The sequence below is a fragment of the Hetaerina americana genome, unplaced genomic scaffold, assembly GCF_022747635.1.
Source record: "Hetaerina americana unplaced genomic scaffold, ioHetAmer1.1.p SCAF_2, whole genome shotgun sequence".
NCBI lineage: Eukaryota > Metazoa > Arthropoda > Insecta > Odonata > Calopterygidae > Hetaerina > Hetaerina americana.
Window position 1 is genome coordinate 104,553,534 of NW_027286763.1, and position 25,482 is coordinate 104,579,015.

Below are 25,482 nucleotides of genomic sequence, written 5' to 3' on the forward strand. Positions count from 1 at the left end.
GAAGGGGGTGGACCAGCCATCTCCCCTTCCTGGAGGAGAGAGGCTGGGAGTAAAGGGGATGATAAGATAGAAGAACACGAGCCGAGCGCGCGGGGGATTACGGAGTGGAGGGAGTCACCGAGGGGGGGCGAGGGAGGGATTTCTGGCAGGGGGCAAAAGTCTTGGATGGGCGTCGTGAATTATTAATGAAAACGTTCAAGTGTCTCGGAGGAGGAAGCAATTATGCATGGACCTCACTTACCTACTCCTTTCTCCTCCCGTGTGTTCATCCTTTCCTGCCTCGCCTCCAATGCGCTACCGCCATTCCCTCTTCGCTCCACCCCCACACTTCCCAACCCTCTCATATAATAAACTCAACAGCTTTACGTAGTAGCAACGAATCCAATTTTGTTTTTCGTGAACGATAAGTTGATATTAAATATTAAAGAGTGCTAATGCATAGATAAATCGATCTATCGACCGATCGATTGATCTTTACATTGACTTTTACTGCGCTAAGGCTTTTACCTTGAAAATTTATAAAATATGAGATAACTTCACTGTAGCGATAAATTTTGCTGAAGGATAACATCCACAAAGACAACGTAAAATTTTTCTAAAGACACTGGCAATTAATGGAAAAGGAAAAATTTCCATTAACTATTTGCAAATATTTTCGAACAAAGACTCCTAGTACCATGAATACTACTTGCAATTGAAAGGAACCAAATTCTTTCTTATGAATCTATAACTTTAGCATCTTTGAAAATTTTCACCAGAGATCATTACAAAATAGGGTTTTTTTAAAACCTAATTTATCTATCTAATTTATAAAATTTGGAAAATCTAATTTATAATTATACTTAACACGCTGAACCTTGCTACGATTTTGTACGTACTGTCTCTCAATTGAGGATGGAAAGATTCGCGTTGTAACTTGTAGCCAATGAAATTTAGACGTGCTACCAAAATAAAATTTATATTTTTGAAGACGTCAGTATATATCTCTCAATATTGTAGCGAACTATAACTACAGCATATATGATGCCCTTTGGAACAAACAACAGAAAGTGAGATAATTATCATGAGGAAAAGGTAATAGACAATAATTTCATTAGACACCTTTTATTCTACTTAGCTTTTTACACGCATGAAGATTTTATAATAACATTTTTCATTTCATTGCGAGGATGCTTATATCATATATATTGTTATAAAGCCCTCTATATTACTCATCAGTAATATAGAGATGTTACAAACTTAAAATTTTATAGCGTGGCATATTAAGATACCCCTTAATACGGCATCCTAGGTTTAATACATGCATGAGGATTTAGTAATAAAATAGCAATTGACATAAAAATATCAGCGTCTACCGAATAAATTCGCTTCCGATCCCAAGATTCCCTAAAGACCGTTGTTAAAAATCATTTAGCCTTTTTTCTGATTGGATGTAAACTCATTTGAACCCCCAGCGCCGTTCGTTTCTGTCAACGAATTTTCTAAATGTTTATTCTGTTCATCAAAAAAACTACATAACCAAATTATCGACTTCAAATGACTAAATTGGTCTGGCAACTCTCACTGATTAACAAGATAAGTATGTATTTAGTGTAATAGTTTTGAATAAGAATTCCGTGAATTATTGTTGATTTTATTTAAATTCCAGATTTTAAGATTTAAAATAGATCCTTTTTTCAAATCAGTAACTTAACCTATATTACTAATGGGGAATATATTCAACAGATTCGGGCGAAATGTAGAGGAAGTCAGTTATTATGAGAAAATCAAAATTTGCACTTTTCCACAGATTTGTTTGTAACATACAACGCGTTTTAGTTCATCGAATCATCTTCAGGTACAATACCTCTTCAGGTACAAATGGTCGGGTACCTGAAGATGTTTCGGTGCACTGAAACGCGTTCTACGTCACTAGGCAGTCTATGAAAAAGTTCAATTTTTATTTTTTCTCATACTAATGGAGAATGTAATAATTTGTAATGCAGAAAAGCACAATTCGCTGTTTAATAAACATTATATTGTAAAGTATTCATGTAATACTTTAGAATATCCATTAAAATACATAATCAAATCCATCGCATATTAAGATGTAAAAGACTATTTTTTAAAACGCTGGCACTACATGGAATTAGAAATTGATCAACAATCACCAAGGTACGTATTTAATTAGCTCTATGCCCTCAAAAAACAGTTGAGGAAAAAGTGATAAATGCATGCCTATACATTAAAATTATTCACCGTTAAGCAACACTCTACTTTTATTGTGCTTAGCAAAAATAATTTGGAAACTATATCTCATCTTGCATGAGTTACCATCCTTTAATTAATGGGAATCTCAAGTGAGAAAGTCTCTATCAGTTGAGGTCAGTGAAAGTGGACCGAAATCCTCTCCCTTGCCTCTGGGACCTCACGGAGAAGAGAAAATGGAGGCTAACTGAAATTCATATGCAAACAAATGCCACTTAAGATTCGGACGTAACTTACCGTCCAATTCTCTCTTTCTTTTTCCCCCACCCGAACCTAGGCTGGGCCTCATGACGCACTTCGGCGCCTTGGCTGCAGCGGCGGCCGCGGCCGCAGCGGCGGGTGCGGCGGCCGGCGGCGGAGGATCCCCCGGCGGTGGAGCGGCAGCGGGGGCGGCGAGGAGCCCCTTCGTCTCCGTCTACCCCACGTCGGAGTCTTCGGTTGCGGGAGGCGGCAAGGTGGCGCCGTCGCCCTGGTACACGTGGGGCGGGAGCGCCCCGCGCCTCGGCCCGCAGCTGCCGCACCACCCGCACCCGCACTATCCGCATCCCCACTTCGCCGGCGCTTCGGCGGGCGGCGACCACGCCCTCCCGCCGCACCACATCCCGCACCATCCGCACGCGCCGCCACCGCATCTCAGGCACAGCCCCACCCCGCAAGGTGAGAGGGAACGTCGTCCCGCGCACTGTTGTCATATATTGCAGCAGGGCGGCGGCGTTTGCCGCCAGGCCAACCAAGCCTTTAGGAACACCTGATTTTGGTGCTATGTTTCCTCCGAATGCACCCGCTCACGCTTTGTTTACCTCCTCCCTCCACCCTCCTGTCCCCCTTGGCTAAATTTTCTAGCCGCGAACACAATGTGTAATTGGGATATCCAGTTATATTTTAAAAGTCATCGATGTATTTATTTTATGATTGTATGAATTATGCGTCGAAGACTAATTAAAGGTAAGCAATATTTGGAATTGAAATTGGTAATTTCAGGCTTGACTTTGTGAAACTTATCCATTACGGAAATAAATAAGTAACAAAGTAAGTGGAAATAAATACAAAGCTACAATTTTTCCTTTCGAAAATGTGTAAGATTTTCAAGAATCAACGTTACGGTAGGAAGTATAAAGACAGCCTGTACGGCTCACATAGTCGGGCGGTAATTTGGAGAAAAATGGGCATAGGAATAAACGTATATTAGGAGAAGAATTTCGTTGGCGTAGAAATAGAGTGAAATTATTTCAGGCACGCCTAGGCACTGGAAAGAGCGTTAGTTCCTTTATCTTCAAATTCAGCCAAGATGTTTGTATCCGAATTTTAGAGCGTAGCTGGGCTAAATAATAATATTAGTTTTTAAATTACTATACATGCTATACATTTTCAATATCAAGCTTAAAATCGAAATGAACTCTTAAAAGCTTTCTCCGATGTTATGCTTCCGATTTTGATAGAGTAGCCTTTTAGAAATTTTTAGATATTTTAGTACCCAGCAAGTCACCGCTAGGGTGTCTGGCACATGTAAATACACACCAGACTAATTTTGTTCAGAATATTTTTACACCTACCATGGTCGGACAATGTTATTCTGATCCCTAATTTATTTATTTTATTTATGTACATGTACCCTGCAAGCCACCGCTAGAATATGTGGCAGGGGGTGAATACGTACCGGAAAAACTTTCCCCGAACATGACCCTACCGCGGTCGAACGATATTATAATGTTCCTCTGTCGCTCGTGGAAAAAATTATATATTAAATATATCTGTTTTATACTTAATCTCTCTAATTTTACTAGCATGATCTCTCCTACCGTACTACAATGGGGGTAATAATACATTTTCAACATCACTGCTAAAGAGATGCCTTTCCAATTTATGCAAGATCTTCAAACTCTAACTTAACCTTTGCTGCGTGCTATAAGAAAAGTGTCCTTCTAAGTAAAGGAGTTCTAAGAAAGAAATCTTAAGAAGCAAGCGTTCCATATGAGTATCGGAAATGCACTATTCTATGCACCGATCACAGGCATTGTTTTGTTGGTTTTGTTGTTAAACACAGTGAAACAGGCATGCCCAGGTATTATGGCAGTATTTATTCCATTTATGCATTATGAAAAAGTGTCTCTCATAAATATGTGCTATACTGCTGATAGGGTTTCAATTTTTCAGAAATATTCAAAGAAAATATAGTAAACATAATGAATGCTCACATTTCATCCTTAATAGACTCAAAAGACTCAATTTCTTGTAGTCATTTATGTACGTCTAACATGGCGTCCTCATGTATCGGTGTATGTGGAAACTGAGTATGTATCTAGTTCATCATCTCACGTGCATGATGATCAAGTGTTTAAGTATTAATTGATAATGAATGAATTCCGTATAGTATTGCTCAATTCAAGAAATTATTTTCAATTTAATGAATATTGTGCGCTAGAATGGAGGAATAAAATAGGCATATTTTTTAACATGTAAGTTATTAATTCTGACAACAGAGTACGGAATTATATGATGACGCCGTGCGTCAAAACAATAAGGAAACACAAATAAAACCGTAGATGGTATCAGTCTCACTATCATCCTACGATTGTATTTTATCCTCTATCTATTATGCGCCTTAAAAAGTGACGGAGGAGAGCGAAAGATTATCCATGCTCTGTAAATATCTTATAAGGAAAAAAACAGCAAAACTGTTCGAAGGCCGATTTCGGAACAGAATAAGAGTTCAAAGATTAATGTTCCGGAAACAAGTAGCTAAGTTTCCCGGAATGGATTGCTGTTTTCATAGATTTCTTTCCTGTGCGTAGAGAACATTTTCCATTAAATGAGATCAGGTGATTACGCAAGGATGCGATCAATTGCGCATGATTCAGAGCATTTTAATCCATCTAAAGCTCTTTATAAATCGGCAGTGTGCATTGACCACCCGCAGAAATTAGCGATACACAAAAGCACACACTTAAACTGTAAAGTGGCGTTTTGTTTGACGTAGCGAGCGGTTTTGCGTTTACATTTGAAACTGATGGATCAAGTATCAGGGTAGTCCCTGTAGTTTATTTGTCATTTGTAAATTCAAATAAATTTCATTTATCCAATCCTACGATTCATGGAATATTAGTAAGACAGCCGTTTTTAGAGAAAAAAGTAAACTTTTTGCATTAATTTGTAGCTCAATGAGTTTTATTTATCATTTCTACGCCTGTACAAATAAGGTCCTAATATAATAAATGGATCAAGTCAAACAAAGTATATTTTGCTATCGACACGTTCGGCAGTAAAATCTTACCAATGAACATCATGTCAGCTTATGTTATAAAACAAGAAGGAATTTCTTTTTGCGCTCCAAACCTTCTAAGCACGCAATATGACTCTACCCTCAACCGCAGTCAGCACCATCTCTTTTCGCTCGCACCCCGTACTTTTCACCGGCCACCAAAGCCTGCCCGTCGAGTCCCAAGTCACGGTGGGAGTTCCCTGCGATCCTCGAATCATAGTCATCCACCCACAACTCCACCCGCTCTCTTCCCCAGACCGCTCGGCGCCAAAGGACTTCCGCCCCCTCGTTCCCTGAATAGCGCGATCTCGGAAGAGGAGAGGACACAGCTCAGAGAGATGGGGGAGCGTTGTGAGCCGTGAAAGGGAGAGAGGCAAGGGGGGAGTGAAATGGGGTGTCCCGGGGAAGAGGGGGGCGGGAGAAATGGCGACTGGCGCGAGGGAGCAAGAGGGGGGGGGGGTAGCTCATGGGACGGCGCCGCTAAGGGGGCGGGGAAGGGGGCCCAATTCGTCTGATTGGCCCCGGGGCGTCGATGGGCGGCGTGGAGTCGGCGGCGGCGAGTGTGTAGGTGGCGGAGTGGGTGGAGGGGGATGGTGACGGGGTGGGTGGGGGCATCAAGGGCCGTCGGTGCCGTGTGGAGGGGGAGGAGTACAAGAGGTACAGGAATTGCGGGAGGGGAGGGGCGGCAGAGCATATCGATCCCCCGGAACTGTAACTGTTCGTGCATCATCTTCTCCCCCGCCGGCCCCCTTCGGACTCTCTCTCCCCTCGCCGCCCTGCCCCCTCCCCCGGCCATCCCGTGCCGCATCCCCTCACACGCCAGTGCCCCATTCTCCCCAACCCCCTGGCGTCGCGCACGCCGACGCCTCCTCTGGGCCATCCTGAAGCGCCATCCCCGCCCGCATCTGTCCCTTCGTCGCCAAACCTTTTTCAAGTAAGGAGTCTCTTCCAAGAAGCAGGTACGCGTCAGGAGGAAAGCGGTGGGGGGGTTATAAGAAAGGGGGTGGGCGGCAGAGGGGGTGGTTGAGTGGGAGGGAGAGAGAGGGAAGGGGAGAATAGAGGCGATCCGCGATCCGACAGCACGGTGTAAAAGGATCGGGTTCACGTCCTCCGTTGGTGCATTGGCCCCCCACGTCGACGACACTGGTTTCAAACCTCCGGAGGAGAATGGAATTTTCTCCCACGACGCCCAGATGTCTGATGATTACACTACGTTCCGGCAGGATTTTTGAACGTTTTGATGACCCGTTCGTGTCACCTTTGGCACTCAACGGTTTGAATGGGAGTGGCGTGTAAAGCTGCCGCTTCCCTTTCCAAATTGCCAGTGACTTTATACCTTCTATCTCAATCCCCTCCCTTTTAAATAAGATGTAACTTGCTCACTTTTTACTGGATAACATATAATTATATAAAAAATGACGCAATATAAGATTTAAATTTTCATTAACTTCAGCGTTCCTTTCGACCGAAAATGATGCTGCCAACCAAGATTAAGCGCTCTGACAATAAATGACGAGATAAATCATGTCACGTGTATAACGCTGTTACGAGTATAGCGCTGAAGGAATCACCTCAATTCAATGCAAATATCTGCTCACTGCCATTCCTGCTGAAGAATATTTTGATTCGTGAAAATCAGTTCAACATATGTACTTGGTTAAGGTGGACGTGGTAGTCCTGTGTGTAGAGCTACTGACCGGAGGGTCTGGGTTCCATTCCGGGTGACGCCTCAGGTTATCCTCAGCTTCACCCAAGCTGTGTGATTTTTTGAGCACCACATCTTCCTGGGAAGACATAGGCGGCACAGGCAAAGGAAATGGTCCCCACCCCCCAAAGTGGGAATGTCACATGTCGTTGGGCATAGTGATAGATGAGCTACGTATGTCCCTCACGTTTCCAACCAACCTTCAGGTTGATAACTGTGGTTGGTGCAATATTTTATTAACACATGGCCGACCAGAATAGAGTTGGTGACTCTCGAGTTGGAGTCCCCCCTGTCATGGCTATAGATAATCCAATGCTCAACCGTTGGGATACATTATAGCAATGGATTATCGGGATACGAGGGCACGATAGGTTCAAAAGTAAACTAAATAAGTGAAAGTCATAGAGAATATTAAATTCTATCAATTATGTGTTTCTCTCGTTACATGCCAACTAAAACTTTTCGTAGTCCGAAATTTAGCATGGTTTGCTGGTCAGTGTGCTTCAATGGTGTCTCATGGTGATGAGGAAAACACTCCAAAGTACCAAACGCCAAGCTTCGATTTGGGTAACTGAACGAATGAATAAATCTCTCCCGGAAATTATGGAATTTTGACATATGGATTTGTTTCTTCGTTTGCCATACGCTTTCGAAACCTCGCCCACAAGCTCTCTTCAGAGAGTTCTCGCCGTCGTCAATGGCCTCCAACTCAAAGTTACTTCTATGTAGAATCCGACGAAAACGCAAGGTGAATGCTGATTTTCCACTTTCCTCCGCCTATTGGGAACATAAAATTAACCTATAGAAATATTACTTGGTGATTTTAACCCGAAGTTCAAGAAGAAAGATTATATGGTCTCATAAGACTTTAGAGCACGTGGAGTTTAGAGTACCCGCACTACAAAGAGCCATTCCGTTTCCAGCCTAATGCTTTTCAAACATTTAGGGCATTGTCATGTATCAATTTACTCAAAATCAACAGATTCTTTGCCATCTAATTTCTCTCCATAATATAAAACCTCTCTCACGCTCTCACTGTAAACCCATGTACAGTGGTGGGACAGGCTTTGGGAATATTTTCTCTCAAAAGCGATCTTTCTAAACAACAAAAATAAAAATAAAAATCATATGTTTGACACAAAATACTTACATTTTAATTGCATATATTTTGTAAAACACCACCAAATAAAAAATGCAGAATAATGATCAACCATTGAAAATGACATGAATAAATAAATGAACGCCAGTTTGAAAATATCTTTAGCTAAATGGTATAATCGTGTTGTCAAGTGAATGAAGGATAAAAATCGTTTTCTGCGTTACTTTTTCTTTGATCAAATAGTGGAAATGGTTACTAATGAGCTGTAGGAAAAAAATACACGACGAACGACGGAACTGTTGTGACAATCATCGTTAATGCAATCGTTTAGCCTAATGTAGTAATTTTATTTCTAAAAATTACCATGTAGGGACACAGCATTCTATCTTATGGCTACGGTTTAAAATGTAACAGGACATCAAAGTATTTCTGTGTGTGAAAACACTCCAGATTGAATGAAATAATCGAAAGGCTATTTCGCAGAAATAATGTGCCGTAGTAATAATTCATTAAATACATCCTCCTATCATTTCAACTCACATAAAGTAACTAATTAAAGTCGCATAATTAGGTACAAACTTGAGTACTAAACAAATTTCGTTTCGAAATTTGAGTTGAATGAAAAAAGCACTACGCCATGAGTGAACAAGCGATACGTCCGGATTATATAATTATTTGGGCGATGAATAACCTTTCAATTACCTGCGATGAGCCTATTAACCCTTTTTATCCGTCCGTTTGAAAGAGAAAGGACGTTTTCCAGGTGAAAAGAGGCAGAGGGATTCCAAGGCGTAGTCGGAGTGAGCGCGGTCAGAGAGAGAGAATATGCGTGTGCGCTGAGAGGTGAAACGGGGGTTATTCTTTTTTTTTGGTAGAAAAAAGAAAAAAAAAGACTGGGAGACAGCCCAGAAGGAAGGGAGGGGTTGGAGTGAGGGTGTGTGTGTGTGTGTGGGAAAGAGCCCTTCTCCTCTACGCTCGGACGCTTGACTGCGCTGTCTGTCCAGCAGCAAATGGAAACCTTGCAAGCAGCCATAGTAAGTCTCGGTAAAACCAACCACTCCACTTCTAACGCACCCACCTCTCTCTCTCTCCCCCCCAAAAACTTCTCTTCGTCCTCTTCGCTCTTTCTTTCTCTACACCGGACTCCCTTTCCTACACTCCCCGTTTATTTCAGCTCTAGCCTAAACCCTTTCTCACCTCCCTTTCTCACTCTCCGCCATTCCCTCCCAGGCCTTTCGCTTTCTTTCCAGCCCCGCTCGTGCTGCGTGCCCGACTTCCCTTCCTTTCCCTACCAGCCTCGTCTCATTAAAATTATGCCCCCGTCCCACGTACCCTCCTCCTTTTCTCCTCCTCTCAATGCTTCCAATCTTAGCCGTTTGTTTTCCCCTTCCTTTCCGAAGTGATATCCGAAGGTTACGGAGTGAAGAGAGAGGTGTGTGTGTGTGTGTAGGGAGACTCAGATTCGATTCCCACGACAGAAGCACCTATTTTCATTTCCTGGGTTTCGCGCGTTCATGGGAAGGGAGCCGTATCGAAGGTTCCACGTATTGAACAGGAGTGAGTTTACAAGGGGTTGGAATCACGGAGTGAATTTTGTGACGCGGCATCCTTAAGAAGGGAAATATTTGGAAAGGATATCGGTCTCTAAGACGACTTTCTTTTTCAGTCCATATAAAAATGCTTAATGTTAAAAAATAGCAAGTTAGTGTTTTAGGTCGTTCAAAATTAATTTGTCAATATCAAGGGTTACATCATGTGCAGAAGCAATTCATAAAAGTTGAACTTAATGTTGACGAAATTGCAATGGTAAGATTATTTTGCCATTCCCTAAAATAGATGATTTTTTTTAGATTCCTATCATTCCAGTCGCAGACTTTTCTCTCGTCACTCAATGACGTCAAGAAATTGCGCGATGCATGTATCCGTATATTTCGGCAATCCTTAATTTTTTAAATTTAATCCCTGATAACATTATTTTTCAATCATAGCCCTGATTTAAATAAAATCTGCCTCGTGGCATGTGAAATGCGCAACTATCATAGCATATTCTCAATGGTTTGCATTGAAGGCATTATGTTTCCTACATACAAATACAAATTATGTAAAATAATTCGTAGAATATATGTAAAAAATGGCATATGACCCCAAACAATTAAGAATAACGTGATTTTAACTAAAGTATAGAACTAAAGAAGTAAAGTATAGAATTAAAGAAGTAAAGTTTAGAAAAAACCGGTTTTGATAAAGCTTTCAATAAAATCAAGCCTAAGTAAATTATCCGGAACATTTATACAAAACTAATGGTATTTTTCTTTGGATTCGCATCGAATAAGTATTGGCACTATCTCGTAGTAGTAATTTATTGTATTTTCTACATAAATTTGCGCATCAGAGTCAATCTAAAGTCGTTTATCATGATGGATATTTTGTCATAATTATGCGTAGGGAACTACACATTTTCCACGCTAATTTAAACCAAATTATAGACCGAAAATCAGCCACCTGTACTCTTCATGTTTTCCATGCCAGGAGGTTTGCAGCATGACTTCTGGTAAATACACCTTGCACATTGACCAAAAGGAGTTATTCAGGGACAAGAAGATTTTCATGTCCAAGGTTATTAATGCTTTTCCAACTGATTATGCATAAATAAGAGAGATAACTCTCTCTCTCTCTCGATCTTGATCTATCAAGTTTTGAGCACACATTTTACCCTTTAAGAGCCATACGAACTCTCTCTCTCTCTCTCTCATGGCTGTCGTCTTCCCACCCGTTTACCCGGGCCTTTTCAACTCCACTCAACCCTTCCGACTTCCCAATAAACGCTCTTCACACACCTCAATCTCTCGTCATCCATTATCACTTAAGCCCCTTCGCCCTTCACCCATCTCTCCCTTCCCTCTTCACCACACCCACCACCTCCATTACCTCCTGCTCTTCCCTGCCCATGAGGGCTTCAACCTCTCCCTAACTACCCCTTTCACCCACCTTCACCCACCCCCAGCCACCCCCGCGTTCGCCTCGACTGCACCGATGTTTCTTCACCTGAACGCATCCTTGACTTCGAATCTCCGTCCTCTCCTCTCCCCACGCCTTCCCTCGTCGGAGCATCCGTTGAGCCTTGCGCCCGTTCTCGGCTTCCCCGCACCTCCATAATCGCCTTTGCCAACCACCCAAGTTTCCTCACTCACTTATATAATGAGGGGAAATTGATGGACCCCTAATGAAGACGTGGGGTGAACGCACGCGAAATATAATAGGGAATCCCGATGAAAGGTCGAATACTGTGTAATTAGAACGCCGATTCACTTCATAACGGATAGTCTCACCAAAAAAGTGCATGCTTATCCGAAAACCCCTATCATACCGGCACTGGAAATCATAGGCTAAACAACTCGACGAATACAATTAGAAGAAAAAAAACCTGCACCCAAGAGATGGAAAGCACAATTACATGCTCCATGTACGCGTTCGATCAGCTAAAATGTTTGTAAAACACAGCGCCAAATTCCATATATTTTTATTTCACTTCGCCATGTTCCCCTCTTTATTACACGCATTATCTACGATCTGGCCAAATAAAAGACCGGGGGGATGCAGAAATATATATCAGCAAAAAAATAAAACTGGTTTTTTTGGGGAGTTTCCAACGGGGGCGTACGTATAATAAAGAGCGGCGCTGACTCTTTCATTCATCACCTTCTGTTTCCGAAGCGAGCGGCGCGCTTCGAATTACCCCAACCTCCTCCCCCCCTCCCCCCTTAAACCCTGTCTCCCCTCATCCCCCTCCGCCGCTTCACCCCACGCACACGCCCCACGTCCCGTAAGAATCCTGCCCACCCTACCCCCACGTCGCCGCGCACCGGTGCCCAAACCCGACCCCAGCCTACCTACCTCCTTCGCCATTCCTCCTCCTCCCGACCCCCACGCACACACCTGCTCACGCCGCCGCAAAGCACCCAACTAAATGCCACTTTCCCATAGGATGCAGACGCACACGTGTGTGCAAACACACACGCGCACATTCATGCGTTTGTGTGTGCGTTGGCACATTCATGCTCTCGGTGCATGTGCGGAGGGCGACGCCACTCACTCGCTCCGTGGGGGATGGGCCCAGGGGAAAAATTGTCGTTCCTCCGGTTCCCTATCTCCGTGTCTCTCTCTCCCCCCCTCTCGGAAGAAATCGGAAGCTTAGCGTTGAAACTGAAACGAGTTAAAGCAGTAGCTCTCAACATCCATCCGACGACAACGCCGCACAAAGTGATTTGGGCTTTCAGGAATGAAGTCCGGTGGGCCATGGGGTGGGAAAAAGATCGGATTTCACGGGTGGCTGATGCACTGCACTCTACTCACGCAGAAGGTCTGGCTTCGTCGCCAGGATGTGGCGGATTTTTCAAAGGCATTTTGACTCCCACCTCATCATCGCATGGTTGACTCAAGTTCAGCGCACGGCTCGTCGGACAGGACGTGGCACTCTGATACACCCTGTAAATATTTCCCACAAATCCAGGATCTAGCGATATCCTGGCAGGCATGCGAAGGGCAAAAGAAATAAAATGTATCCATTAGGGTGGCCTACGTTCAGTTTACGTAAAATATTTATTTTAGGTTCTCATCGTATAATTCCTTGTTTTAAGTACCTTAATTATATGGAAAACTATCATTAATTTTATGTGGAAAGGACTGGCAGTCAGGGTCTTCATTGTGACCAGAAGAAACAAGCATTTGATAACGCTTCAGCAGAAGGAAGGCTCAAGTTTCCCGAAAATATTCCTTAGGGGTTAGATTGAATGGACTTTCGGGTCAGGGTTTCAGAGGTATCCCCCCTCCCTATCCTCTAGGGATGGTTGCATGAAGATCGATGATCATGGTGGCAGGAATCTGTGGGAGATCTAATACTGTTAATAAAGGAATTCATGATGTTTTATAAACGGCAAGTTAAATTCTCACGGCTCCCTTTTTCTCTCCTTTTCCATCTCCCTCGCCGTCTCAAGAGAGAGATGGGGAGAAAGAGAGGCTTTCTCGAAAGAGCGCTTTTCCCTCTGGTGGGAAAAATGAGAACTGAGGCGATCGATCCTCCGATCCCAAGGGTATGGACCCTACTTCGGGACAAAGTGTGTGCCTCCGTGTTTCTTTTCCTCTGTGTTAGTCGGAAACTCGTCGTATCCACACGTTTATCCACTCTTTCAAATAATCTCTCCTTTATTTTTTAAATCCCATCTCATGGAAGGTAGCGACACGCTCCGAGAATGGAGAAAACTGATTTTCTCCTTTTTAAATTAATAAAAAAACAGCTTTTCTTTGACTGTCTTGATTCCCCAATCTCTGCGTTTCACATGGATAATTTGGTACTTATTATACAAATATTCCCGTGAAATAATCTTTTCACTACTGTGACAAGATGGATATTTTATAGTATGCGTAATTATCCACTCAATTAACTTTTACACCATGAACATTTACGATAGGACATGAAAGACATAATGTACACACGAATTCAGGTTTTTTCCAATTTATCACCAATAAGTTTTGTTTGCAGAGGCATTAATCATGCGAAAGTAATAATTATCGTTTCATGCACTGATATCGTTATACGTTTATGGAAGTTGACGTTCTCCTTGTTAGTTCTATTTATGTAATTTATTGTCCAGAATGTTTTTATTAGTTAATTCAGTCTTCCCTCATTTGAATGATATCTGATACTTGGTGCATTGATGTAAACACTATACTCATTCGGTTGCAATATTTCAGATACTAGCAATAACGTTTTCTGCATCTCTTATTTATATCTGCGTTCATTAGCATTCCTGGATTTTCAAATTTTATAAATTATATATTTACTCATTTGTACCAAGATAAGATAGAACAAAAGGCAACTACTGAATCTGGTCCCTATGCATACGCATGGCGACGCAAGACTCTTAACTATGACTACGCTCACTTTGGCAAAATACTCGAATACGAACGTTATGATTATTTTATCTGGGGTCATATTCCTGTGGCAATCTCTCTATCAAAGAATCAATGTTTCACGGGCATCCTAAGAAGAATAGGCCAGGAGTTTTCCCTACCTGAATATGGCAGATATGTGAAAACCATTCTATTCTTGCATGAATAAAATATGTATTCAGTTGATGGAAAATATTTGTGGTGTTTTTTGTTTTCGCGTACACTTTTCCAAATTTTCTGCTCATTCACGCGAGGGCTATTCATGTTCATGAAAGGATAAAGGCCAGCCCTTTCGTTAGATAAGCCTATTGCAATGCTTCAACAAACTTCAAGTTACGCATGTAACATAATACACTTGATCAAATTTTTTTCATCCAGGCATTAACAAAACGAGAAGAGATTTCCCATCAAAACCCAAAACGACCTTAATCTCATTTAATCGGCAATTCAGGTATCACGGTCCCTCGAAGGTTACACGACTCTTATGTTTTCCTCAATGTTTTTTACGCCCTTCACAGGCTCACGCTTCGCCTGACTGCGGGTACGCACGGTTTGGTCTTCCCTCGAAACCAATCGTGTTATGGGGTTATTGGCGGAAAATTAAGAGACAGGAAAAAGAGGGGTAGCGAGCGGGGAGAGAAACGAGGGGACAAATGACTAACGAGTCACGAATACCACCACCGCTCACCTCCCTTCCTACGGCACGCCCACGCCTCCGACCGCCCTCCCCGCTCCCTCAATTAACAAAAAAAGCACTCCCTCTCTGATCCCCAGCCCTCAAACACTCCTGAGAGCTCGAGGGGAAGGGAAAAGAGAAAGAGAGAGATAGAGAGAGAGAAAGGAGACGAGTATCAAATTCTACATCGTTTCCACCTCCCCGTCGACGCAATCGAACGCCGTATTTTGTTACATCTGAGGTGTTCCCCTTCAGTGTTTTTTGTAATATTTCCTTCCTACCTTTTTTTCCGTCCCTCTATCCCCTCCCCCATATAAGGTCATGAAATATGCGGTCGCCCCACACCTCCCCCGCCGCGGTACACCCCCCAGCCCCTCTCCACCGTTCCCTTCCCAAAATCCTCCGTCCACTCCATCCCATCCCTCCCTCAACACCCAGACTACCCACCCGCGTCAAAACCTCAACCTCTCCCCATCCCTTCCACCTCTTTCTCTATTCCCGTGGGAGATAGTGTTGCACGGACTACGTGTGTTTTCTAACGTGTGTGTGTGTGCGGGTGGGAGAGCAGGAATTTCCAAGGGGCGGAGGCCACCAGATGAGGTGAGGTGGAGGATGGGTGTCGTGGGGTGGGGAGGTGGTTTTTAGGGTTTTAAGGCGGGGGGCGCGGGGAGAAGGGATGACGGACATAGGAGGGCACCTCGCGGGCTTCCTCTTCCTCCCCACGCTCTATCCGAGGTTTTATTTCGCTTTTTTTTCAATTTTCACATTTTTTGTGGACTAGTCGGCCAACTCCTCCCCCACACCTCCTCCTCACAGCCCTACCTCTAGGCCCCCCTCTCCTCTGGAGCCAATTAAATGAGAATAAAGAAAAGCTTGTGTAAGCGCTTGGGGTTTTATGTCCCGAGAAAAGCGGTACTTTCCTCCCCGACAAATTACGCAAATTAAAGCTAAGTATATCGTTCTTTACGGTGGTGATTCCTTACGAGGACCTACTTATCTTCTGGGCATTTTTTTAGATTTTAGTTCTGTAGTCGGTTAATTCCTTATATATTGGACTCAATTTTTTTTATATTTGAGAAAAAAATAATATTGAGTGTATAATATGACCTGATGAGCATCTTCGATACTAAAATTGTCAGTTCACGCCGGCTATATTTTTAAGCAATACGAATTTATTGCATGCGATCGAAACTTGAGAATTATTCGTATCGAGAAAAATAATGCTTATTGTTACTCGGTAAACGTACGCTTTTTTTTTAGGATTTATGAATCTCCATACGGAAACGTAAAATGATATTTGTTTTGCAGAATAAATACAAAATTTTAGCTAACGTTACAACCATTTAATGTCAAACTAACTGTTAATTAGGATTAGGGGGAAGGTAATGACGCTCAACGTGGCTCTTTTGCCAGGCGTTCGAGATCGAAGGAGCGGGTGGGTACTTGTGGGCAGGAGTTTGTAGAGAGAGGGCTTTTGATCAGATGCTGAAAATGCCTTCCCTCACCCTTCCTAAGAGACTGGAGATTTTGGTGGGCAGCGAAGCGAAAGCTAGTGGAAAAAAGTCTTTAAGAGTCGTCGTTGGTAGGTTCACGTTTTGTGGCAGGAGTCGGCCGACCGCCTCTTGAACTTCGAGGCGAAGTGACGTGCCTTTGGGAGGCGGAGGAGAGGAGTGGAAGTGGGGGCGGCGGAATGGAGTGGAGCGCTGGGGTGGGTGAGTAAGTGGTGGTGGGATGGAGAGAGTTCAGGACTGGGGAGGCCGAGAGAGCCGAGATTGGAGTCGTGCGGGGGAAAAGGTCAAGTGACACTTTTGGTCACTCCGAGATTACTCCGAGCTTCCACGAGATTTGCTGAGATTCCTTACTCCCTTCCGCTCTCTCTCTCCCTTCCGTCTCATTCATCTCCCTCTCCCTTCCCCCTTTCGCCCATCCATTCATTCCAGCTTCCTCGTCTTCTTCCCCGTGAATTATACCCTCCCCCGTCCTGACATTCGGAACGCTCTCTCCCCGCTTTCTCCTTCTTGCTTCACGCATGCCAGCCGTCCCTGGCGAAATCCTCCTCTTCTCGGTCTAGAAAAATTGGTCTTTGTTACGGACGACATCACCTTTGTGCTCCTTTAGCTGCTACTCTCTTGAGATATGCTCGTGGTGTTTGATTGACCCAAATTGATCGGCATCAACTCCATTAAACAGATTCTTGGATAGGATTTTTTAAATATTCTTCCGTGGTGTAGTCGTTCCAAAAATATGATAGCTTTATGATTGCAAGCATAATATTTTACTCAGTTCAACATTTGTCAATTTCTGCAGATGTTTTAAATTGCGGTGTTCACTCCGATTTAGCCTTGCACGTCGAAAGATTGGCTGAATGTCATCTAAATTTAACGTAGAGTAATCATAGCTGAAATGAAAATCTAATCGGGAAATATTAGATAAGTCGGCTAAAGTGCCACAAAAATACATATACCTCCTCAAAGGTGAGTATTCATACAGTCACACGTTATACATGTCCATAGTTAATTTAAGCATAAAAACTAAAAGAATAATAAAAGTATTGTCTTCAAACTCACGAATGGTGGACGTTTTGGGGCAAGGAGGCGGCCCAGAAGCAAAGAATGGAAATCATTCATTAGAAGATCTGTCTCGATATTTGTCTGCCTTACTTTAACCAGCCAAATAATTAGTTTTGTAATTCATAATTTAAGTTGAAATTACAACTCCAAAGGCTTCTAAATTATCCTAACCTAACGTACGAGGGTCATCCGGAAAGTAGTACCCGTTCGTGCCGCATGAAGTGCTGACGACGCGAGTAGCCGCTGGACGAGGTCAGATAGCTTCAGTGGCTTGTCTGCCTTCTCTGAGCCAAGTTGCGTGACGCTAGCATTGCCTGTGTTGTTTCTGTGATTGTTTACAATGTTTAAAAAAATTGAGAACGCCGCCAGTTGTGAAGTGAGGGCAGTGATTAAATTCCTCAATGCAAGAAACGTTCGCCCATGTGATATTCATCGCCAATTAAAGGAGGTGTATGGAGACAATGTAATGGACGAGTCGTCTGTTCGGCGGTGGTGTCGCAACTTCAACATGGGGAGGGGGAACACACACGACGATGAGCGTTCGGAGAGACCGTCTGTCATTACAGACCAACTGGTGAGCTCAGTTGACGAATTCGTGAGGAACGATCGGCGCGTCACAATTGATGACATCTGTGAGCATTTTCCCAATGTTTCTCGAACAATTGTTCATGAAATTGTTAAACACCATCTGCATTATGCAAAAATTTGTGCAAGATGGGTCCCTCGCGTATCTCAATGAGCTGGCGGCGAAGGACTATGCAGCAGGAATACAGAAACTTGTCACACGTTATGACAAATGCCTTAATTTGCTTGGAGATTATGTTGAGAAGTAGTTTAAAGTATCCTCTTTCAAATAAAATTTTTTATGTTTGTTAATATTTACTTTTGTGTCTTTATTTCACGAACGGGTACTACTTTCCGGATGACCCTCGTATAAAACATTTATGATAAACGTATCTTAAAAATAAATATTGACTATAAGGTTAAATGATAGAACAAAGTAAATATATATATATATATATATATATATATATACTACCTTGATCAAAAAGTTCCCGGAATAACCACCGTGTGGCGCTCCCATCGTTCCGATTTGAGTTCTGTTTTTTTGTTAAATTGGTACATCTGTTGTTGATATTCCCTTTAAATCTTAGTGTCATAACTTGACATTTGCAAAAGTTACGTAGCCAAGAGTACATCTATCTCTGTGTGTGTTGGCGATTTTTTACAATTTCAGAAATGGATTTAAATTTGCAACAACGAACTTGTATTAAATTTTGCGTAAAAAACGGATTTAGTGGCGCACGGACGTTGGAAATGTTGGAAAAGTGTTTCGGCAACGATTCTCTAAAAAAAACGGTCGTTTACCAGTGGCACGAGCGGTTCAGAAGTGGTCGTGAGTCAATCGAAGATGATGAACGCAGTGGCAGACCATCGACATCGAAAGTCGGTGAAAAAATTGATAAAGTAAAAGAAATGTTGGTCAATAACCGCAAATTAACCATCAGAGAAATAGCGGAGGACTTGAACATTGCCTATGGATCCGCCCAAGACATTGTGGTTAATGATTTGGGTTTCCGTCGTGTAGCAGCAAAGTTGGTGCCAAAAGACCTCAATTTCATGCAAAAAAGAGACCGTGTTGACGTCGCAAAAGACATGATTTGCGAGGCTGAATCCGATCCCACATTCATCAAAAGGATCATTACTGGAGACGAGACGTGGGTTTATGAGTACGACACGCAATCCAGACATCAGGCAAGTGAATGGCGTTCACCAAATGAGCCGAGACCAAAAAAACCACGTCGTTTTCAGTCAAAAAAGAAGGCAATGCTGACGGTTTTCATGGATTACAACGGTGTAGTGCATCATGAATTTTTGCCAGAAGGCCAGGCAGTAAACAAAGAGTATTATTTGGGCGTTATGAGACGTTTGCGTGAAGCAATTCGCCGAAAGAGACCAGAAATGTGGGCAGAAAACTCGTGGATTTTGCACCATGATAACGCACCGTCGCACAGTGCTATCATTATTCGTAATTTTTTGACGAAAAATGCAACAAATACCATCCAACAGCCACCGAATTCACCTGATTTGGCTCCCTGTGACTTCTTTCTGTTCAATCGAGTTAAAAAACCATTACGGGGAACGCGTTTTAGCAGCCGAGAGGAAGTAATGGAAAAATCGCAGGAAGCACTGATGGACATACCGAAAACCGAATATAAAAAATGTTTCGAGGATTGGATCAAGCGCTGGCATAAGTGTGTTGCAGTCGATGGGGATTACTTTGAAGGGGACAATATAGATTTAGATGAATAAACTTGTATTTTTAATTTTCTGAATAAATTCCGGGAAATTTTTGATCAAGGTAGTATATATATATATATATTTACTTTGTTCTATCATTTAACCTTATAGTCAATATTTATATATATATATATATATATATATATATATATATATATATATATATATATATATATATATATATATATGGTGTTTGCGTCCATCCAAAAACCTACTTTAACCGAACTAAATTCCGTCGAAATTATCGAGAAATAACGTGTGAGTGTTCTTTTTATGCGTTCTTATATTGTTTGTTGCTGTCCATGTTTTTTATTCTACATTTCCGTGTTACTTCGACGAAATCATATGTATGTATGTATGTATATATATATATATATATATATATCTATCTATAAATCTATATATCTATATATATATATATATATATATATATATATATATCTATATCTATATCTATATATATATATATATATATATATATATATATATATATATATATATATGTGTGTGTGTGTGTGTGTGTGTGTGTATTAGCAATATTCTTTCTATTTTCGCCATACCGAAAATTCTGGTACGCTGAGTTCAAATAAAACAAGCATGGCTTTTAATTTGCTCTCCAATATCTTAAAAATTAAAAATGTTTTACGAATTCACCCCCTAATTCTCTGCGTCTAAGGCGGATGACCTGAAACAAATAGGTGGTGAATATCTTCTGTGGATCTCCCTCCCTGTTTCCCCTCTTCAAAATATCCACTTCCTCTCTCTTCCCTCTCTCTCTCTCCCGCCAAGGATCCTCTTGCTTTCCCCTTTCATCCCCGTAGCTCGCGATCTCCTCTCTCCGATCTCCTAAACCTTCCCTTCCCTCTAAGGCCTCCTCATAACGCGACTCCCAAAGTGTCTCGCTTTGGGGGGCCCTTTACTCTAGGGCCATTTGGCGCCACTCTGGTGCCCACTTTGGGAAAGAAGACCCTTCCATCTCCATCACACTTCAACCTCGTCTCCTCGCAATCCCCTCCCCCACCAAACCCACTCCTTTTAGCGCCGCTCTCCACCGCACGCCTCTCTCCCTTCCGAAAGCCTTAACACGGGGTCTCTCTCTCTCTCTCCTCTGCTTCCCTCACCGTCCTAATCCCTCCGTTCTAACCCCGACCCTCTCCAATCCCACCCTCCTCAACGAATATCCCCCCTCACACCGACACACCGCGCTCGCCCTCGGGCACACCTCTCGCTTCCAACGAGAGAATCGCCTCCCCCACTTTCCCCCGACCAATCGCCATTTTTTCGATAACGGTCTCTCCCCTGGAGAGAGTGGCGAGTGAGGTGACATTCTATCTCAAAAGGGGGAAGTCATCGCAGGGTGAAGCGGGAGTGGAGGAGGTGGGGAGGGGGCGATGGGAGGGAGGCGAGGGGGGTGTGAGGGATGAAGTGAGACTCGCGAGACGGCCGGAGGGGGAGGGTGGGGGAGGGGAGTGGGGTGATGTTGGAGACATGAAGCGACGGGAGCCGGAGGAAGAAGACATTGCGCCCTCGGTAAAGTGAAACCAATCGATTGAAATTTAAGGATGCTTGGAAAGGAGGGCACTTTATGGGGGGACCTGCAAAAATGGCTGGATGTGATTTTCGCTGAACGGGACGCCATGTGAATGAAAGGTTTCGAATTTATCGTTTAAGAAGCCCTAAATTTGCAAGGATAAAGGTTATTATGATGGATGCAGTTGTTCAGAGTGTATCTGAGTCACTTGCGCGCTGATATTGGCATTCATATTACGTTTGAGGCTTGATTTTATTGATTACTTACTGGAATTCATGAGTTAGTTTTTATAAAAGTGAGTAAGGTAAACATTTTAACCCATTGATTGATATATTTTAAGTCACAAGGAAATTATAGCTATTATTTTTAAAGAGACTTATGCTACTGAAGATGAAGGAGCTAATGAATTGTGTATGTTTATATTGATGAAGAAATTTGATGCTGGCGTGAAGATCCTTTATGTGAATTATGTTGTATTGGTGGAGATACAGTTTCCCAATACACTCGCATGGAAGTATTGTGGTTCCTAAGGTCTATTAGAAATCCATAATTATTTTATATGAATATTTCATCGAATCATGAGGATCAGCTAGTGCATTTCATTGCAGAAAGCAGGGGCATTTGACGCCTGATATGTTAATTACAGAAAATATTTTGTAATTTTTCAAACAATTTTCAATTTTCAAGTAGCCCTTCGGTTACCAACCATTAAGATATTTTATCTTGAAATCCGAAATGGAGTTCCACTGAATCACTATTTGGATATAGTATTGGATGAGGACAAGGGTTGGACATTTATTTATAGAACACTATTCTCCGTTCTTATCAATTTCGCCAAAATAAAGACCTCTTTCTATCTATCTCTCTTAAAATTGCTATATCATTTAAGAAAAAATCAAAATGAAGAAGTGATGATGGAATAATAAAAAATAAGATTCCATAGAACTGATGAAAATGATGAACAAATGCACGAAACTAAAATGAGATATATGGCCTTATCATTCATCTGGCTCGTACCTGAAGGGTATGAAATCTTAATATTTTTCCATATTTAAATGTGTTTCGTTTTCTTTAAGTTATAAATATACGCGTAACGATATATTAATAATACTTGCGGCAATGAATATTACGAAAAAAAGAAATAAATGAAATATTCTAAACCTGTCGGTAGAGAGTTGAAAATGATTGAAATATTAATACTCAAAAAGAAGCTACATACAATTTTCTAATGCATTCTTAGCTGGAAAGGTTGGATTTTGAGCTTACAACCACTTTCACCCATTCATCAACTGAGAGCACTGAACAAAAGTTGTGGAAAATTGCCGTTAAAATATTTTAAACTAGTTACTTTGTCTTATTGCCAAAGAAAGTCTCTATTTATACGAATTATAGTTCCTAATCGAGTGAAATTCTTCTTTTCTGAACAGGAGGTCCGGGTTCGACGTCGGCTAACGACAGCGCCCCCGGGTCGCCCCCGGCATCAGCTGACCGCTGCGGACGCTCCCCGCCGGCCTCGTCGCCCCACGGCGGCCACCGCTCCTCGGCCTCTCCCTCCGCCTCCTCGTCGGCCTCCTCCTCCTCCCCGGCATCAAACTGCCTCCTGCCCTCCTCCTCCTCGCCCTCAAACGCCTCCTCCAATCTCCTGCTCGGCCACCTCCACCCCGCCCTGCACCTTCACCACCCGCACAACGGTGGCGGCCCCAAGTCCCCGAGTGGCGGCCCCCAGATGTCCCAGCAGCCACCACCGTCTTCAGGGTCCTCCTTGGGCCACCACCCCATGCACCTCAACAGCCTCGGGAGGGACGTCTCCGTGATGGAGGAGGATGAGGAAGATGAGGAGGAGGAGGACAAGGGAGGAGGGGAGGAGTCGGAGGAGGGTGAGGAGGGCCGGAGGAAAGGCGGCAGCGGTGGGGACGCCAACTCCAACGGCGACGCCTCCAACGGCGCCAACGGAAACAAGCGGAAGAAGAAGACCCGGACGGTGTTCTCGAGGAGCCAGGTCTTCCAGCTAGAGTCAACCTTTGACCTCAAGAGGTACCTGTCCTCGTCGGAGAGGGCGGGGCTGGCCGCCTCCCTGCACCTCACCGAGACGCAAGTGAAGATATGGTTCCAGAACCGGAGGAATAAGTGGAAGAGGCAGCTCGCTGCAGAGCTGGAGGCGGCCAACATGGCCCACGCGGCCCAGAGGCTAGTCAGGGTGCCCATCCTGTACCACGACGGGGGCGGGACGGGGGCGAGTGGGGGCGCCGGGGGTGGGATCGCGGCGGCGGCAGCTGCGGCGGCTGCAGCGGCGGCCGCGGCGGCGTCCGGTGGAGGCCCGCCTCCCCCCGGGGGACCCCCGCCCCCTCCCCCGCACCCGGCGCCCTTCTCGCCCCTCTACTACCACCACCACCACCATCATCACCACCCGGGGGCGGGGCCGGGGGGCGCGGCGTCCTCCCCCTACCCCTCCAGCCCAGTGTCCCGGCCTCCGCTTTCCAGCCTGGTCTGAGAGGCAGACGGGCGGCCCCTCGCCGGCGAGGGTGCGGCCTTGATTGGTGCCACCAGTCTACTCTCCTGGGAGCGATACGAGTGGAAGTGCTGAAGGCTCCCGACTCATCTCCCACCCACCTTCACCCTTCTTCTATGCTCCCCCGCGCCACCTCACCCGGGACATGCCACGGACTTTTATTACGGGTTGGTTTCCGTTCCCTCGCAATGCACTAATGACTGACTGGACGCTCTCATTAAAATATTTTTGGCCACAATACGAATGTGGGATGCATTGCAGGGATATGTTCATTATTAAGTGTAGACTGATGAGTACATAGGGAAGAAACTGAACCATGGTGCGGATAATACATATTAGAAAAAAGGTATGCTCCCACAATATGAGTATTTGTTAACGCAAAAACATTCTGGTTCCAGATGTACCAAAAAATGAAGCGAAAGTTACTTGCTAGCGAGTGCCGGTTTACGGTGCAAAACTACTATCCTGGTGTAATATTCGTGTGATATGGTGTATAGTATTAACAAATCAGCGAAGTTGGCAGCGAAGAAGCCGAATTTTTCAAATTTTCTCGAAAAGTACTATTAACTGAATTAAACTCACGGACAACTACGACTACTAATTAGCTTACAATGAAGTTAATTATAGGATTAAATCGATTCTATGGGTCAATAGGTACGCTATGAAGGACATTTTAAAACGCAAAAGGTAAATTAATGGTGTGACTGGTGACATGTGAATAGCAAGTTATCAAAAGTGTTTGATATTAGCAGTCAGCAGGCAGTGACATTATCATAGGATTGATAAAAATATGTGACACTGGACCGTATTCAGAAAGGAAAGACATGAAATTACATAGGTGGTGTTTTTTTTAAACGATCTGGATCGGAAAGAAATCATGCGATTACCTCAGATCGGGTGAAATCCAAATGTACGGATCATATTTCTAGTCTTTAAAACCACCTACCTTTCTCCGCTTATTAATCTCTTTGTCAGTTCATAGTATGGAATAACTAACTAAAAGGACACAGAGCATGAAAAGAAGACATTCAAAAATATCATTCGACGAAGAAATGACTGATTTCCACACTTCGTGCTTTTCCCAGGGATTCACGTGGAAAAATCCATGGCAAAAAAAAATTAAAATATTCCGGTCGATTTGAATAACATGCATTTGAAATGCATTCCAAAATATATTGATAATGTTGCCGCGCTTTTATGAAAATTGAGCAAAAACTCAATGAGCCAGCATGTACTCGCAGTAAAAAAGTATTCTAAAAATTAAATGGGGTGAAACATAGGAATTTTATTTTCAACTATTAGTTTATTGATAAAATTCTTACATTTTACTTTTAAAGGTTTACGAAGATAATGCAAGATATTTTCAAAATCTGAGTGAAGAGAAAAATTAGGTTTCTTCGCTTTTTTTTGAGCCTTTTAAAAAATTCCGAGAGTGACTGATATGAAAATGTCACTTTTTCCAAAGAGCATAAACCTAAAATAAGCATACATAAAATGCAATACCATAAAAGCCTGGATACATTCTCTTGTTATGGAGTGTGTACTTTGTTCAGTGGAAGTCGTTTAATGCACCTACTATCCAAAGACGTTGTATTATGAAACTGCTCGTTGTATATGATTTGCATTTGAAAATTAT

At 43.1% G+C, this 25,482-nt stretch overlaps 1 protein-coding gene across 1 annotated transcript; it reads left to right on the forward strand.

The window, feature by feature from the left end:
• Positions 1-2,534: 2,534 nt before the first annotated feature.
• On the forward strand, positions 2,535-23,828 carry LOC139688202 (homeobox protein HMX1-like). Its single transcript, XM_071585630.1, has 2 exons — positions 2,535-2,904; positions 22,765-23,828. Exons 1-2 carry the CDS (start codon positions 2,535-2,537, stop codon positions 23,826-23,828), a joined length of 1,434 nt encoding a protein of 477 aa, XP_071441731.1.
• Positions 23,829-25,482: the final 1,654 nt, after the last annotated feature.

What these genes read in the sequence shown, in the direction of transcription:
- LOC139688202 (XM_071585630.1), top strand. Translation starts at nt 2,535, where the DNA reads ATGACGCACTTCGGCGCCTTGGCTGCAGCGGCGGCCGCGGCCGCAGCG. An exon ending in GCACAGCCCCACCCCGCAAG is followed by an intron (nt 2,905 to 22,764) that starts GTGAGAGGGAAC and finishes TTTTCTGAACAG; the next exon opens with GAGGTCCGGGTTCGACGTCG.